Below are 18,838 nucleotides of genomic sequence, written 5' to 3'. Positions count from 1 at the left end.
TATGTATCTCGAAAGACCCAAAATCAAGATTTTCAATAATTATAAAAAATATTAAAATTTTCTGCAATTAAACTTCAACTATCAAAATTTATACATATATGTAATTTAATATCTTTTTTCACGATCTTACACTTTTGTGATTTGATTTTTTACCAGAAATTCACACATAAAATAAGCTTTAGAACACCGAGCCGTCTACCGCCCGCCCCCGCCCCGCAAAGTAGTTAACTCCACGCGCCACAATACGCGTCTTTGTAAACTTCTTACCCCTTTCCTCACACCGCTTCCCACTCTTCTTTGAGCAGTTATTATTTTACTATAAATACATACAAATCCCTCCATAACTTCCCCACATTCACCAAGATTTTCAGTTTTCTCTTGCGGGTATTTCTTGTTTTTTGCTCTAAACCCCTCAAAGTTTCAAATTTTCCATTGTTGGTCCCTCTTGTTTTGCTTCAAAACTCACCATTCTTGAATTTTTCTCTTGTGGGGTGTTCTTGTTTTTGCCCAAAACACATCATTCTTGAATCTTGATCTTGTGGAGTGTCCTTATTTTTGCTCAAAACCCCCAAAGATTGAATCTTGCTAAAGGAAAATGGTGCGTTGTAGCAACAATTTAGTGGGGATATTGAACATAGTGACTTTGTTAATCTCAATACCAATAATAGGAGGAGGTATTTGGCTATCAAAACAAGCAAACACAGAGTGTGAAAGGTTTCTTGAAAAGCCAGTAATAGCATTAGGAGTGTTCATACTGCTTGTTTCATTAGCAGGGATAATTGGCTCATGTTGTAGAGTGACATGGTTACTTTGGGTATACTTGTTAGTAATGTTCTTGTTGATTTTGTTGTTGTTTTGTTTTACTATATTTGCATTTGTTGTGACTAATAAAGGTGCTGGTGAGAAGATAAGTGGGAAAGGGTATAAGGAGTATAGATTTGGTGATTATAGTAATTGGTTGCAGAAAAGAGTTGATAAGAATTGGAATAGGATACATAGTTGTTTGCAGGATAGTAAGATTTGTCAGAAGTTGATTGATCAAGGGTCTAATACTAAAGCTGATGATTTCTTCCAAGAACATCTCTCTGCTCTTCAGGTATATATAGAGTAAATCTTGTTGTTTTTTGTTTAATTTAATATGGTTTTTATTTTAGTGTATATGCTTGATTTGCCTAAATGTTGCTTTTTATGTGTATATAATAGATGGTGTATGACTTTTAGGATTATATTGGTTGTTGTTGTATAGTAGATGGTGTATATAATAGATGATGAATCCTCTTTGTGAAAATCCTGCCGTCGTTGGTTTTGTTGTTGTATAGTAGATGATATAGATAATAGATGATGAACCCCTTCCTGAAAATCCTGCCTTTTTTGTTGGTTTTGTTGTTGTTGGTGTATATAATAGATGATGAACCCTTCGTGAAAATCCTGCCTTCATTGTTGGTTTTGTTGTTGTAGTTGTTGTATAGTAGATGGTATAGATAATAGATGATGAACCCCTTCATGAAAATCCTGCCTTTGTTGTTGGTTTTGTTGTTGTTGGTGTATATAATAGATGATGAACCCTTTGTGAAAATCCTGCCTTCGTTGTTGGTTTTGTTGTTGTTGTTCTTGTATAGTAGATGGTGTATATAATAGATGATGAACCCACTTTGTGAAAATTCTGCCTTTGTTGTTGGTTTTGTTGTAGTAGTTGTATAATAGATGGTGTATATAATAGATGATGAACCCTCTTCGTGAAAATCCTGCCTTCATTGTTGGTTTTGTTGTTGTTGTTGTTGTATAGTAGAGGGTGTATATAATAGATCATGAACCCCCTTCGTGAAAATCCAGCCGTCGTCGTTGGTTTTGTTTTGTCCAAGAAAATCATGCCTTGGGGAACCCCTTCACCGGAATATCACACTGTATATATAGTAGATGAGATCAACTGCGTGATGAAAATCGTGATTCCTTTGCTATTTTTGTTTTGTCCATGAAAATCTTGCCTTAGGAACTCCTTACCGGAATATCACGCTCTATATATAGTAGATGATGAACCGCATGATGAAAATCGTGATTCCTTTCTGGTTTTGTTTTGTCCATGTAAATCTTGCCTTAGGAACTCCTTCACTGGAATATCACGCTCTATATATAGTAGATGATGAACCGCGTGATGAAAATCGTGATCCTCCAAAAATGCACTATTTTCAGAGGATCCGATATGCACTCGTCAATATTCTTTTGAAGGGTTGAGCAACATAGCATTTTCTGGTAGTTGACCTAATACTTCTTGCTTTGTTGATTAATGAGCTGTTGAAAACCTATAACTACTCAATAACTTTTCTCTAGTTAGTTAAGAACTTTATTTTGCTCTACTTTATATAAAGTTGAAAAAACTTTAGGACTTTTTGACTCTATTGGTAGTAATGGTTATTATGGTTCTTTTTGTGTAAAAGGGTTACACCTTTACAATCATTTAAGTTAGTTTGGTGAAAGTGATGATAAGCCTTTTTATTCTAAAAGAAAACCAGCTTTATTTAACTCTATGTTTAAAGGCATTCATACCTTTTAATAGCCATTTCTAAAAGTGGCTGTTGAGTTAAAGAGTTGATTCTTTTTGTTTCCTCAGAAAAAAGTTTGAAGATATTGTCTTAAAGGTTGAGGCTTTTTGTTTAATTAGCCTATCGTCATGGGGCCACATGTTGAAAAGTTATATTTCGCAAATTGGAAAAAACAATAATATTTTTCTACGTATATGAATGTTTGAATACCCTTGGCGTTAGAGGATCACATGTTAACTCTTAGGTGTGGTATATATGTAACCTTTGAGTCCCCCAGTCAGAGTTTCTTTCTATGCCGCTATAAGGCTGTGATTGTAAAAATCTGTACTGCTCGGACTCATATTGGATCCTGCAAAAAATGCATTGCTTTTGAACGATCCATGCATGTGATGACATTTTTTGGAGAGTCCGAACAACGTAGATAAAGATGCTGCACCATCAATCGTTTTGCCTCTATGTTTGGTTAGGCGCGCTTATAGCACTAGTTATTTTGCCGGTGTCTACTGGTAGTTATTGTATAAATATTTCTGTCGTCTTGCTTTGTGATTGAATCTAGTGGACAACTCGCACATGTTGGGTTCTTGCTTGGTCCTTGCTCCTCTGTCTTTTTGAATATGTTGGTTTTTTCGAGGGAAATCATAGCTCTAGACTTCTTTCGCTATTGATTTTCTTTGTTTAAATCCAGCACGGGAATGACCCTCTACTGTTTGTTCAATGCCGCGCTGGTTTTGTTTTACGTAGTTTTCTTGTTATATGTTCCTGACCTGGTTAATTATCTTTGTAGTCTGGTTGCTGCAAGCCATCAAATGACTGTAACTTCGAGTACGTGAGCCCAACAAACTGGACAAAGCCAGCGAACTCATCATCCGTTACCAATCCAGACTGTACTACATGGAGCAACGATCCAAATGTACTGTGCTACGGCTGCCAATCTTGCAAAGCCGGGCTGCTCGATAACATCAAGAGCGACTGGAAGAGGGTGGCTGTGCTCAACATCATTTTCCTCATCTTCCTCATCGTCGTCTACTCTATTGGATGCTGTGCCTTCAGGAACAACAGAGAGGACAATGCTTGGAAGCGTTATCCTTGAACGCACTCGACTCGACTGGTTATGTTGCGTATCGTATCATATCGTATAGACTATAGATCACTTAGTATGAGTTTGTGTTCTTCATTGTACAGACTCTATTTCTTCTGATAGACAGTTTGGATGATTTTTGATATATGTGAATTCCTATTATTGTATTCTTTGTTTACAAGTGATACTTTTAACAGTCCCTTAACCGGAGATCTCACCCGATCCCTGACTATGGAAAAATCCCTAGTAGTGAGTGTTACCCTGAATGAACCCTACACGGCACGAATTTTGATTAGTCGGGCTTAAATGTGGTACCGGACACCGAAGCCAGTTTTTTACTAGGGGTTCATTTCCTTTGACGGAAAATTATACTATTAATACGTGGTTAAAAATTTTATGTATATCTTTTAGATGTTGAATCCTCTTCGACTAGTTTTTTTTTCTTCCAAATTTTGAATTTTATTTTTGTATTAATTTAGTTTCACTATGAATGCTGCATACCTTGATCTATCTGCCATCAGGATCAAAGGCGGATTCAGAATTTTAATCTTGTGGGTTTCCAAGGGCTCCTTTCCTACACTAAGCTATCCCTTGGTTTAGTTATGGATTTTTACCTATTAATATTTATAATTTTTGGAGATTTTTCTATGTAATTTTAAGGCTTACGGTAGCAGGTGTGGGTTCCGTTCTACTCTACATCCGCCACTGATAATACAAGTGCGACTATGAAGATCAACGTGTGTATAAGTGCAGCAAAGTATCATCCTAGGAAGTCCAATGAGACGTGAGAAGGATCAAAGACACACCAAAGCCGCCCTATTTGCTCATTTATTACACTAGAGGGGCGCCCCCTTTTCATTAAGGGTCTTTTGGTCATTTTATCTTTTATGTAATAAGGAGACTATATATAGTTTAGTATTAGGGATTTTCATAACTTAGTTGATTATTGTTGTAAGTCTTGACATTTGAAACACCAAAGTCCTCTCTCTACTTGAGGCAAATCAAAACTTGTAACTAGGATAGCAATTCAAGGGTGGAATTTCTTGTAATTGCTTGTCTTTGAGAAACCTTGACGCTTGAGTAGTGGAATCCTCTCTTATGTCATTGTAAGAGTTAGGTAATCTTGTGTGGAGGTGTTAGGGTCTTAGAGTTTTATGTACTCTTTGGTTACTAGGATTTACACCACCTTTGTCTAACTATCTATCCCTTTACTTTTGTTTTCATCTTGTAGTAGTTGTGTCTTGTTTTCTTGTACTAGTTGATTGGTGTTATTGTAAGCTTATTGTTCATCACATTAATGTAGTGTTGTTGCCGATTTGGTGTGGTTATACCGTTATTATCTCTCCATTGTTGAAGCATTCTCGGATTTTCTTTTCATTCTTGTGCTGTTATTCTTGGCCGAGACTTGGTTCCTTGGGCTCTCGATTTGTGGTGTGTTTTGTGACGTTTTTAGGGGTTGTTTTGTGTCTTCTTAGGGTTGTAAGGTATCAACTGACTAGGATATAGGTGTGGAAATTCAGCTAAAAAAAAATTCAAGTATCTAAAATAAAATTATATATCTAAATTATGAGACATTATGTGAAAAATTATAAATTTACAAGATAAACTACAATTTCAATGGAATTTAGAGTTATAAGTCAAACATAATTATTTGTTGGTTTTCTTAGAATGTAGAATTTATGATTTATATATTACTTACCTTAACATAACTTCCCTTTAAATATTTTTCTTTAATTTCCCTTCCATGAACTTTTTATAAATTAAAGGTTTGATAGGGTGAAAATAACATAATTCACATATAGCAATATCTCACTTAAGAATTGCTTGCAAAAAGTTTCAATGGCAACCTTGGTCAAAGTTTGTTTAGTTTTCTATCTTGCTCTCATGTGTGGAGGTAGTTATTAATCTCAACTCTTTTTTTCTTTTATTTATCCTCTCTTTATATATATATATATATATATATATATATATATATAGTTGTGTCGGATAATTGGGATCCCTCCATCTGGCTATGAAAAAACTCATGTTGGGAGCGCTACATCTAGAATGGGCCCTACAACACACGATCCAACTTAGTTTGTGTGTGATGGTTGGGATCCCTCTATCTGCATATGAAAAGACTCATGTTGGGATTGTTATACCCAGAATGGGCCCTGCAATACGTAATCTAACTTGTTTGTGTGGGATAGTTGGGATCCCTCCATCCGGGTATGAAAAGACTCATGTTGGGAGCGCTGCACTCAGAATGGACCCTACAACACTCAATCCGACTTGTTTTTTATGGAATGGTTGGGATCCCTTCATTCGGGAATGAAAAGACTCATGTTGGGAGCGTTGCACTCAGAATGGGCCCTACAACACTCAATCTGACTTGGTTTGTGTGGGATGGTTGGGATCCCTCCATCTGGGCATGAAAAGACTCATGTTGGGAGTGTTATACTTAGAATGGGCCCTGCAACATGCGATCTGACTTGATTTGTATGGGATGGTTGGGATCCCTCTATCTGGGTATGAAAAGACTCATGCTGGGACCACTGCACCCAGAATAGGTCCTGCAACACGCGATCCGTCTTGGTTCATATGGAATGTTTAGGATCCCTCCATCTGGATATAAAAAGACTCATGTTGGGAGCGTTGCACCCAAAATGAGCCTTGCAACACGCGATTCGTCTTGGTTTATGTGGGATGGTTGGGAGCACTGCATCCAGAATGGGTCCTGCAACACGCGATCTGACTTAGTTTGTGTGGGATGGTCAGGATCCCTCCATCCGGGTATAAAAAGACTCATAATGGGAGCGCAATATCCAGAAAGGGCCCTATAAAACGCGATCCAACTTGGTTTGTGTGGGATGGTTGGGATCCCTCCATTCGGATATGAAAGGACTCATGTTGGAAATGCTGCACCCAGAATAGGTCCTGCAATACGCGATCCGACTTGATTCGTGTGGGATGGTTGGGATCCCTCCATCTGGATATAAAAAGACTCATGCTGGGAGCGCTACACCTAAAATGAGTCCTATAACACGCGATCTGACTTGGTTTGTCGGGGATGGTTGAGATCCCTCCATCTGGGTATGAAAAGACTCATGTTAGAAGCATTGCACCCAGAATGAGCCCCATAACACGCGGTCCGACTTGGTTTGTGCAGGATGGTTGGGATCTCTCCATCTAGATATGAAAAGACTCATGTTGGAAACGCTGCACCCATAATGGGCCCTACAACACGCGATCCGACTTGATTCGTGTGGGATGGTTGGGATCACTCCATCTGGATATAAAAAGACTCATGCTGGGAGTGCTACACCCAAAATGAGCCATACAATACGCAATCCGACTTGGTTTGTCGGGAATGGTTGAGATCCCTCCATCTGGGTATGAAAAGACTCATGTTAGAAGCGCTGCACCCAGAATGAGCCATATAACACGCGGTCCGACTTGGTTTGTGCAGGATGGTTGGGATCCCTCCATCTAGATATGAAAAAACTCATGTTGGAAACACTGCACCCAGAATGGGCCCTACAACACGCGATCCGACTTGATTCGTGTGGGATGGTTGTGATCCTTCCATCTGGATATAAAAAGACTCATGCTGGGAGCGCTACACCCAAAATGAGCCCTATAATACGCAATCCGACTTGGTTTGTCGGGGATGGTTGAGATCCCTCCATTTGGGTATGAAAGCCCTACACCCAAAATGAACCCTACAACACGCGATCCGAATATAATGTGATGGAAATCAAGATTATATGTCTATATAATTTTTATTGTTTTTAATTTCTTACTTTTTTATTTTTTACTTTTCAGGCATTGAGAGTTCCACATGCAATCCAATAAATATCACCCAAGCAAAATCAGGAGTAATTAAAGGACAACAAATATGGAAAGTGACTTTAACAATTACATGTGCATGCAATTTATTTCAAGTGAAATTAAATATTCCAAATTTCAATTCTGTTACTAAAATTAACACAAATATCATCACAAAGGACCATAATGATATTTATATTGTTAATAAAGGTTTTAACATTTATGCACAAAGTAATGTATTTTTCACATATGCTGGACAAAGTCTTGATGTTACATTAAATAATCAATATGTGGCTTGTTCATGAATATATGTGATACAAAAATATAAATAATATAAAAGAAATATTATTATATTTAGTTCAATTTACATTATTGCTTTTTATTTAATTTGGTTGTATTTTTATGTTCAAAATTAGAGTAAACTTGTTGAATTTGATGTTTCAAATGGTTCATTTTAACATAAAGTTGTTATGATTGATATATTTTGGACTAATAAGTCCATGTGAATTCAAGTTAAGGGTAAATATTCTTAGGATTTGTTTGACTATAAAATTTAAAATGTATTTACTTTATTTGATATTTTTTTAAAATTGAAAATAGAGTTGGAGTTGTGTTTGGTCATAGTATTTTTTAAAAATATTTTAGGCTTTGAATGTGCATTTTTATAAATATGATTTATACTCTCAATTTTTAAAATTATTTTCTCCATCCATCTTTACTTGTCCACTTTCTTATTGGCACATGGATTAAAATGCGGTAAATAATAGGAATAATTCTATCATATTAACCTTTGATCATAATAAATTTAATGTTTTGAAAAATATATTAGATAATGGATCGTATTTAATGTTAAGGGTAAAATGGATAAAAAAAAAAAAAGTAATTATCTATTGATTTTATAAACTGGATAAGTATTATTGGACATTCCAAAATTAAAAAATGGGAGTTGTAGTTGACATTGTTTTTAATTTGGTGGTGGTTTTTGTACAAAATAAAAAGTTGTGGTAGTATTTAAAAATAGAGTGGTAAGAAAAAAAAATGAATTCAAAAATAGTGAAAATACTTCGAGAGATATTTTTCAAAAATTTAAAAATTGCGAAAACGAATTCGAAATATTTTTTTTTATTTTCATGATCAAATAAGTATCCTAAAATAAAGTAAAAACATATTTCAAAATATTATGAATAATATTTATGGCCAAAGGCCTACTTAATCTTGTAGTGATATTATTTGAATACAAGGTTTAACTAAATATTATGAATAAAATATTTTTGATATTTTATTTGTGTTGAGATCTGACTAAATCGTGCTAAAAATTTTTATATTAAAAATAAAGCGCTTCCAATCAAAGATAGGTATGCTCTTCATGATTAGATGGAGACTTTCACCAATTCCTAGATTTATATGGTGGGAAATTTTGTATTTTTTGATTTCTTTTTTATTTTATCTGTTGTCTGATAATTGTATTACGATTTGACTAAATTCATACTATTTGCTTTGGAAAATTTTACACAAGGAGTTGAGCGCTCCTAAATAAAGATGACTGAGGATTTAAATTCGAGATTTCTGATTAAATCATTTCTTGATTTGAACTAGTAGATGAATTATTGAGCAATAGATAGAACAAGAATTCTATTTAAAAAAAAAACTACTATTTGTCAAAGGTTATCTTTAAGAAAAAGAAAAAGATAAAAAGAAAAATATGGCAATTTGTTGAGTTGGGGACACATGTTTGCACATGTATTATTATGCCCCGTTTGACCATGAAAATTATTTTTTTTGGAATTGGAGTTGGAGTTGTGTTTGGCCATGAATATAAATTAAAGTTATTTTTTTTAATTTTGTGAGAAAAGTCTGAGTAAAAAAAGTGAAAATAAGTAAAACTTATTTTCATTTTTTCAAATAATTTTTCGAAATTGGAGTTAGAAAATTCATGACCAAACACAATATATTTTTTACTTTTTTTATTAAAGTAAACGAATTTTTTTTAAAAAAAAAAAATTCTATAACCAAACGACTTTTAATTTTGACACCCACAATTTGCTTGACTTTGACATGATGTGACTTGTCTAAGGCTTGATATTTTTAAGTTTATAAGAGGTACAAAATAACAGGCAGGATTATTTAAGATAAATGTACCAACATGAATAATAAAATAACAGAAGTAGAGTCAGAATTTCTGCTAAGGGGATACAAAATCTGAAGAAAAATTTATTAAAAGGGTTCAACATCTACAGTATATACATAAAAATTATTTTAATCATATATTAATAGTGTAATTTTTCATCGAAGAACGTTTGGACGAACCTCCTATTACTAGGCTGGCTCCGCCTCTGCAAAATAGCAAGATATTGTTAGGTTCAATTGGTGTGAATGAAAAATGAAAAGTTGTTTGGAAGGGACGCAACTCTTTGAGTAAAAAACACACTATTTGGGGAAAATGTATGACTATTTGGATGGTTGTGGCTATTCGAAAAAGACACACTCTTTCGAATGGACAGACATGACTGTTCAGAAAGGATATACATTTTCGGTGAACCATTGCCACCTTTCCGGTGAACCATTGCCACCTTTCGGAAAGGGCACTTAATGGATATATAAACCTGCATTTTTCCACAGATTTTGTATGAATTTTTCTGCACTTAAAAATATTTCTTGTCTTTTAAAATACTCCATGTGATCATCTAAACAACATATAGTAACACATCGAAGAATAAGTGATTATGCGATAACTGAATACTACTAGTAAAAGAAAAACAACAAGATGTATAACAAATGCAGCAACAAATAGTAATATACATCGAAGAATAAGAGATTAGCGATAACCTTCTACACAATCCTCGACTCCATACTTTTACAATATATGTTCGTGTCCTTAGTTTGCTGAAATTGTGACATGTCTTTTCTAAACGCCGCCCCCTTCCCCCCAGTTCTTCTTTGGCCTACCTCCCCTAACTCATGCTATCAGTGGCGGAGGCAAAATTTTACTAAGGAGGTTCATAATCGAAAGAAGTAAGCGCACGAACTGTCTAAAGGGGGTTCAGCGTCAACTATATATACATAAAAAAATAATTTTAACCATATATAAATAGTATAATTTTTCGCCGAAAGAAGTTCAGACGAATTCTTTAACTATAAGGTAGCTCCGCCCTTGCCTGCTACAGCCAAACTTTTGCACCTCCTAACTGATACATTCTCACACCTCGATATTCACATGTCTGAATTATTTCAGTTTCGCTTCCCTAATTTTATAGAGAAAAAAAAATAATAGTAACAAAATCCCTAAAACAAATTTTATATAGAAGAAAATAAAAAAGAAATGGCTAGTTACATACAACAAAATAAATACTCATACATATGAAGGAATTAAATTAAATTATGACTAGTTGTCACAGTTCTTTTTCTCGAAACGACTCATCGAAATAATAAATTATTACTGATATCAACACATCTGAGATCGCCAAATACTCGAAAATTCCTCTAATTCTCTTAATTTTTACACTATTTATCATCTTCATGACTTGTTGATTTTTTAATCAAAAGGGGTTCCTCTAAATCTATTTTACAACTTGTAATTAAATCTGAATTATTTGAATCTTGAATTATAATTGTAGTTTCTTGAATATTATTTTGCTTCATTGGCTCTTCTTCTGCAATAAGATTTTCTTCTTTTTTGTCCTTTGCTTTTCCCCATAGTACCACATATAGTCCAAAAATCACAGCAAGTGATCCCACCAAACTGAAATTCCAAAAAAAAATAAAAAATTATTAAATAATCTTATCATAATATTACTAACAAAGAAATATAATAGTTAAAAATGTGTTCGATATGAAGGCAAACATTTTTTTTGTGTTTGGTATATGAGTAAAAAATATTGGAAAAAAAGTCAGAAATATACCTAAATTTTGGCGAATCTTTCTGTAACACGCCTCAACTTTGAGGAGGTCCTATGACCCCATAACTATTTATTATTGTATTTCTGTAGCATATATTTATCCAGCTGGACCACTTTAGATCTTTACACGCACATTGTGCATGTATTCATGCAGTGGTCCAATTGAGCACAAAAATACAGTAATAAATAGTCGAGGGGATCATAGAACCCTCGCAAAGTTGAAGCGTGTTACAGAAAATTTCGCCAAAATTTAAGTATATTTCGAACCTTTTTTTCCAAAAACATATATTTATATATAATCTAGACTAATACTACAGGAGGTGGGGATGGGGCGTACCTGCGGGTAGGGATCGTATAGTGGGTGGGGTGTGAAAATGAGGTGTATATGAAAGTGAAAAAACCACAATCAACGTGAAATATTACTTGTAGAACATATTTTGACTATCCGAATATGAAAAAATTTTAAAAATATTTTTTTCTCTATATCAAATACACCCTAAAAGTGAAATCCGTTACTAATTCTATTCAACAGCACATTATTAAAAAGAAAAATAAATTATTAGCTATGCTATTTAGTGATAAATTTACCTGCCAGTGTACATTTCTTCATGCATAAATATTGAGGCAAATACTGTTACTATAACAGTATTTAATGGATTAAACATTGCTGAAAATAATGGATCTCTTTTTGAAATACACCAAGCTTGTCCAAAAAAAGTAACTGCTGATGCAAATCCCTATTTATTAAAAAAAATTAAAAAAAAAAATTATCAGTATAATTAATGAAAATATAATAATAACAATAATCGCGTGCGTTTGGTATAACAAAAGTCATTTTTTATAAAAATTAAAAGTTACTTTCTAGTGTTTAGTTTTCAAACAATATTTATTCCTATGGAGACGAAAGTCATTTTACTCGCCGCCAAACACCAGAATATTTTCTAAGAAATATTTTTGATGGAAAATGACTTTCGTCGTATCAAATACACTTCTTTATGTTTTAATATCCTCGATATACTAAGAAATACTATAAGACCAAAAAGTTGATCAGAAGTTTATCTTTTACTCACTGGATAAACACCTGAATATTTTCTAAGAAAATATTTTTTCACGAGTAATGACTTTCGGCATATCAAATAAACTGAACAATTTCAATTGTAATTTGTAATATTCAAAATATATCTTTTACTCACTAGATAAACATTGGAATATTTTCTAAGAAATATTTGTAACGAAAAATGACTTTTATCATACCAAACACACTTTTTTTATTTTCAATATCCTCGATATACTAAAAAATACTATACGGCCAAAAAGTTGATCAGAAGTTTATCTTTTACTCACCAAATAAACATTTAAATATTTTCTAAGAAATATTTTTAATGAAAAAGACTTTCGTCATATCAAAGACACTTTTATTTTCGTTATCCTCGATATACTAAGAAATAACTATAAGACCAAAAAGTTGATCAGAAGTTTATCTTTTACTCACCAGATAAACACCAGAACATTTTCTAAGAAAATATTTTTTTACGAGAAATGACTTCCGTCGTACCAAATAAACTAACAATTTTCAGTTGTAATTTGTAATATTCAAATGGAAAATTAAATGTGTATAATACTTACAGTAAATAAGCAAGAAATGAGCTCAAGTGATGAAGTTATTTTCCATGTATTAATATGAGGTTCAATGAAGAAAGTGACAATGGCAGATTGAATTGCAGCAAATAGACATAACCATGCTGTTAAAGATATATGATCTGGACAATTTTCTGACAATGTCACCTGTTCACAAAATTCAAAATTTCATGAGGAAGATCTGGGGAAGGTAAGACCTCAGAGAGGCTGTTTCTGAAAGATTGTCGGCTCAAATATCACATTTCAGAACAGTATGAAAACGAAGATACAGAAGTAAAGAAGGCATAACAAAAGTACGAGAATATATATAATGTAATTTAGCATGTTCACAAAATTCATAAATTTCAAGGGTAAGATTTTGGGAAGGTAGAGTGTACACAGACTTTGCCCCTACCCCGTGGAGGCAGAGAGGTTGTTTCTAAAAAACTGTCGGCTCAAATACCGCATTTCGAAATAGTATGATGAAAATGAGCATACAGAAGTAAAGAAGGCATAGCAAAAATACGAGAATATATATATAAAGTAATTTAACATGTTCACAAAATTCAATAATTAGCACCACCGACAACAACAATTTCACGAGTGAGATATGGGGAAGGTACAGTGTACACAAACTTCACCACTACCTCGAGGAGGTATAGAGACTGTTTCTAAATGATCATCAGCTCAAATATCGCATTTATGAAAAGTAAAAGAACAGACATACGGAAGTAAAGAAGGCATGACAAATACAAGAGAAAGCAAGAGATATATAGTAGTCATTCGATAAACTCATATTCAGGTAATTTAACACGTTATAACAAATCGTCCGAGTAAAATTTCAGATAATTTATTTCACTTGTTATAAATAGTTCCTTGATCAACAACTCAAAAGAAATACAAAAGTAACTCGCTATAATATAATAAAAATATTGAAGAAAGAAAAATACTGACAGTAAAAATAATAAAAAATAAAAATATTGAAGAAAGAAAAATATTGACAGTAAAGATAATAAAAATATACCTGTAAAATGAGCCAAAGTGACCAGCAAATAGCACTTGCAATTAGCAAAATTACACCAAGCATCCAATTAGAATCCAAATTCTCATAATTATTTTCTTTGCCAAGAGTTAATAATAATAATCCATTTGTTGGAATAAATTCTGAATTTAGTAACTTTGGCCCTTTAATTAATGCCATTGCAATAGCTCCAGCAACACATAAAATTGTTCCAATCACCTTTGCTATACTTCTCAAGCTTTTCATTTGCACTTTCTCTAATCTAAATTTCAAAAAAAAATAACAAAAATATTAATTAAGAACATTTCCCGAAAATCGTTATTTTTTAACAGACTTTCTATCAAAATTTGGCTCATCGGTAAGAGATTTCTAACGAATACTCTATTGGAAACATTATCGATTGATGAGCTAAATTCTAATAACACTACCAGAGTCGGTAATTTTCGACGGACGTCCTATCAAAATTTGGCTCATCGATAAGGGATTTTCTGATGGATACTCTTTTCTATACATTATTGATGAGCCAAGTTCGAATAACACTACTAGAAAAACCGCTTATTTTCGACAGACGTCCCATCAAAGTTTGGCTCGTCGATAAAGGATATTCGACGGATATTCCGTCTAAAACGTCACCAACAAGCAATATTTCGATGAACTCCATGGAAATTAGCGATTTTCGACAAATTTTCTATATAAAATTGATTTTTTTCTAAGTTATCCATCAGAAACATTACCGATGAGCCAAATTCCAATAACACTACCAGAAAATCGCTAAGTTCAAATGGATGAAATTCAGCTAGTCGATAAGGGTTTTTGACGAATACTCCAAAGGAAATGTTACCGACGAGCCAAATTCTATAGAAATTAGTGATTTTCTGATAGCGCAAACTATAATTTTCGACAATTTTTTTTTTTTTAAATAATTTTTTTTTTTAATACTTACCCCATGACCCATGCCATAAGAAAAGTGAATGCTGGAACAAGATTGGAAGTTGCACTTGCAATAGAAGATGAAGAATAATATAAACCAGAAAAATAAATATTCTGATTTATTGTTACACTGCATAAATCAAAATAGAGATAAATTAAATATTGCTATTTATGTAAATTTAAAAATAAATGTGGAATTTTTTTTGAAAAAAATTAATCATTATAGATTTGCTAGTTTAATTACCCAATTAGAGAAGCCAAGAATATCAACCAAAAGCTCTTCCATCCCAAGCAAATACTATCTGTTTTCCTTCTGTAATAAAATTAAGAAAAATTATAAATATATAATAGCATTTCTTTAGTATAATTTAGAACAATAGTATAAGTCCAAAAAAATTATAAAAAAAAAGATCATAAATATATAACTAGCATTTTTTAGTATAATTTAGAACAATAGTATAAGTCCCTACAACCACAAAGAGTGTGACCAGCATCGTTAATCAGAAGTTTCGGTTCAAATTTTAAGAATGAAAAAACCCCTCGGTAGCTAGGGGATCCTATCCGATCCCTTTAGACTCTAATGACGGGAATCTGGATTACTATAGACGAGTTCAAGTCTTGAAAATGAAAATCCCCTAAGTAGGGACGCTATCCCTTTAAATGGACCCTAAACAACGGGAATCTACTAGTCAGGTTAGTAACTCTCAAATACAAAATGATTATACCAAAAGAAGATATAAGAACATATATAAAGTAAAATAAAAATAAAGGTTCACTCACTTCGCGATATTCATAATGTATTTGGTACGACAAAAATCATTTTCTTGAAAATTATTTTTTGATATTTTATTTGTGAGTAAAAATACTTTTCAAAAAGGAAAAAAACATAAAACTCCAAAATGTATCTATTGGCGAGTCTCCTTATATGTGTTATATGTGTTAAAGTCAAAATTCTGACAGATAAAAATCCTGTTAAAACTTCTTTTGAGAAAAGGACCAAATAAAAATTTGATTATTGGCAGGTTCCCTTATATGTGCTATATATTCAGAAAGAGGAAGACTCAATGAATTATTGTTCATTAGAATCAAAAGTTAAAATTTTGGTAGATAAAAATCCTGAAAAAACTTCTTTCGAGGAAAGTATCAGACGGAGTAAAGGGTGGGCGTGAGGGTGGGGGGTAGGGGGGGGGGGGGAAGAGGGAGGAGGGTAAGAGTATACACACGCCTTATATGTGTTAGATATTCAGAAAGAGAAATACTCAATAATTATTAGTTCATCAAAATCAAAAATCAAAAATTTTAAGAGATAAAAATCCTGTAAAAATTTCTTTTGAAAAAAAGATCGGGGGTGGGAGTGGGTGGGGTTGGGGGGTGGGGGGGAGGAGGGTAACAGTGTACACACTCTTTATATATGTTATATATTCATAAAGAGAAAGACTCAATGATTATTCGTTCGTCAGAATCAAAAGTCAAAATTTTAATAGATAAAAATTCTGTAAAAACTTCTTTCGAGAAAAGGACCAAGCGGGGTAAGGGGTGGGGTGGGTGGTGGGTGGGAGGAGGGTAAGAAGCGAACACACTCTTTATATGTGTTATATATTCAGAAAGAGAAAGACTCAATGATTATAATTCATTCGTCAAAAGTCAAAATTTTAGTAGATAAAAATCTTGTAAAAATTTCTTTCGAGGAAAAGACCAGACCCGGGGAAGGTCTCCTTATATGTGTTATATATATTCAGAAAGAGGAAAACTCAATGATTATTTGATCATTAGAATCAAAAATCAAAATTCTGTCAGATAAAAATCCTGAAAAAACTTCTTTAAAGAAAAAGAGCAAATGGAGTCCGGGATGGGGTGGGGTGAGGTGGGGGATGGGGGTAAGAATGTACACATACCTTGGCCCAAATGCAATAGGAGCAATGAGGAGAAATCCTATAGTTTGTCTATAAACTACAAAAACTCTAGCACTCAATCCTTGTACAAGAGCACCTCTACAAAATAATGTATTAGCAGCATATATAAATTGCATAACAATCATAACAATTGTAGGTTTATAATTTTCAAACTCCATATTTTCCTAAAAAAACAAATATTAAATATTTCAACACAGACTTATGTTGATTTGCTATGGGAAAATTTTTGTTGATATATAAGCAAACCATAGAGAATAAAACAAAACAATATATAGTAATAATTAATTTGTACTTTAGTACAACTGTATATTATATGGCATTGACAAATAACATGTAGGAAAATAAAATAAAATAAAAAATTAAAGTAACATGATGAGGATCCATGTAGGTTCCTAGCAACTAGTTAAAAGATATTTATAAATATTTTTGGTAGATTTATAAAAGATAATACTTTATGCAAATGTTATTAAACTATTGTTATAATATAATTTGATTGATTAATTTATTTTTTGGTGAGAGATATATTTTGCGAAATGTGAAAGATAGGATGATATTGTTATTAAAGAATATTTCTGTCAATGTGGCGCCACGTCATAGAAATAATAGAGTTATTATAAATTATTATTATTATTTTTATTTTTTTGCAATAAGTTTTTGAACATTTTGCTATTTATGTGGTAATTTTTTTTGGTAACTATTGTTACAATATAATTCCATCGATTAATTTGTTTTTTTGATGAGAGATATTTTGTGAAATGTGAAGGATAGGATGATATCTGTTATTAAAGAATATTTCTGCCAATGTGGCGACACATCATAGAAATAATAGAGTTATTATAAATTATTATTATTTTACTATTTATGTGGTAATTTTTTTTTTTTTGGGTAGATTTATTATTGGTGAATTTATATAGGTCCCCCTTAAGCCAATGAATGATTGGGCAGTCATATTAGCCAGCTCGACTAAACGTGGCTGTGACAAAGGCGGCGCACACGTAAAAGCGTATGCAGTATTATCGATCTATTATCATAATTCAATCTGTTGACGATATAAATTTATGAATATGTCGGTATTGACGCTATACTTTATGTGCGAAATTAATATCTATTTCGTATTATTTTCAAGTTATACCAGTCTATTTATATATACACGTAATTTGTTGCTGAGAGATATTTTGTGAAATGTTGCAGGATCAGATGATAAAGTTAGCGAAAAAAATATTGTTTAAATTAAATGAATATTTTAGATTCGAGTAGTTCAAAATATATAGTCTACGATATAGAAAATGTTACATAAACTACTTGTCTCTCATAGGTTATGTAAGTATTTTTAAAGAGGTTATAATAGTTCTGCATACGGTATAGTATATGTAGCCTAAATAATTTGAGTTTGATGCACATATACGTATGATGAGGAGCGTTCCGCCTTATTAGAGAGAAGCCTCCGTACGAGCAAAAGCAAGCATGTCAACTTGCGTAGCGCAAAGTTGCAAATGTTGAATTCGATGCCTCTAAAATTTAAAAATTATTCCTACGCAAAACTCGTTCATAGAAGGGCAATCAGGTCTCGATTAGATCAGGTTGAAAGACGTGGTCGATGCCCCTATCGTTGCTCACGTTTCTTCTTTATTGAATTCGATGCCTCTAAAATTTAAGAATTATTCCTCCGCACGACTCGTTCATAGAAGGTAATCAGGGCATAATTAGATCAGACTGAAAGGCGTAGTCGATAAACAATATGTGAATATTTCTGTACTATCCCTATCGTTGCTTACGTTTCTTCTTTATTGAATTCGATGCCTCTAAAATATAAGAATTATTATTTCTCCACAAGATTCGTTCGTAAATCAGGCTAAAAGACGTAATCGATGTACAATAGGTGAATATTCTTGTACTACTCCTATCATTGCCCATGTTTCTGTTTTTTTTTTAAAAAAAATAGAATTAACATAAAGTACATTCAATAACCTTTGGAGTTGGATACTAGCCAATGAATGATTGAGCATATGATATTAGCCAGCTTGGATACACGTGGC

At 32.9% G+C, this 18,838-nt stretch overlaps 2 protein-coding genes across 2 annotated transcripts; one reads left to right on the top strand and one right to left on the bottom strand.

Moving 5' to 3' along the window:
- The first annotated feature begins 287 nt into the window (after positions 1 to 287).
- On the top strand, positions 288 to 3,785 carry LOC107854231 (tetraspanin-8). Its single transcript, XM_016699228.2, has 2 exons — positions 288 to 1,096; positions 3,325 to 3,785. Exons 1-2 carry the CDS (start codon positions 596 to 598, stop codon positions 3,628 to 3,630), a joined length of 807 nt encoding a protein of 268 aa, XP_016554714.1. The 5' UTR covers positions 288 to 595; the 3' UTR covers positions 3,631 to 3,785.
- Positions 3,786 to 10,736: 6,951 nt separating this feature from the next.
- Positions 10,737 to 17,044, bottom strand: LOC107854253 (WAT1-related protein At4g30420). Its single transcript, XM_016699259.2, has 7 exons — positions 16,785 to 17,044; positions 15,134 to 15,202; positions 14,903 to 15,019; positions 13,963 to 14,221; positions 12,948 to 13,106; positions 11,910 to 12,058; positions 10,737 to 11,164 (listed from the first exon to the last, which is right to left on the bottom strand). The coding sequence occupies exons 1-7, from the start codon at positions 16,958 to 16,960 to the stop codon at positions 10,927 to 10,929; spliced, it is 1,167 nt and encodes a 388-aa protein (XP_016554745.1). The 5' UTR covers positions 16,961 to 17,044; the 3' UTR covers positions 10,737 to 10,926.
- Between the last annotated feature and the right edge of the window lie 1,794 nt (positions 17,045 to 18,838).

Source organism: Capsicum annuum, chromosome 7, assembly GCF_002878395.1.
Source record: "Capsicum annuum cultivar UCD-10X-F1 chromosome 7, UCD10Xv1.1, whole genome shotgun sequence".
Lineage (NCBI taxonomy): Eukaryota > Viridiplantae > Streptophyta > Magnoliopsida > Solanales > Solanaceae > Capsicum > Capsicum annuum.
This window is presented reverse-complemented; position numbering and strand designations above follow the sequence as displayed.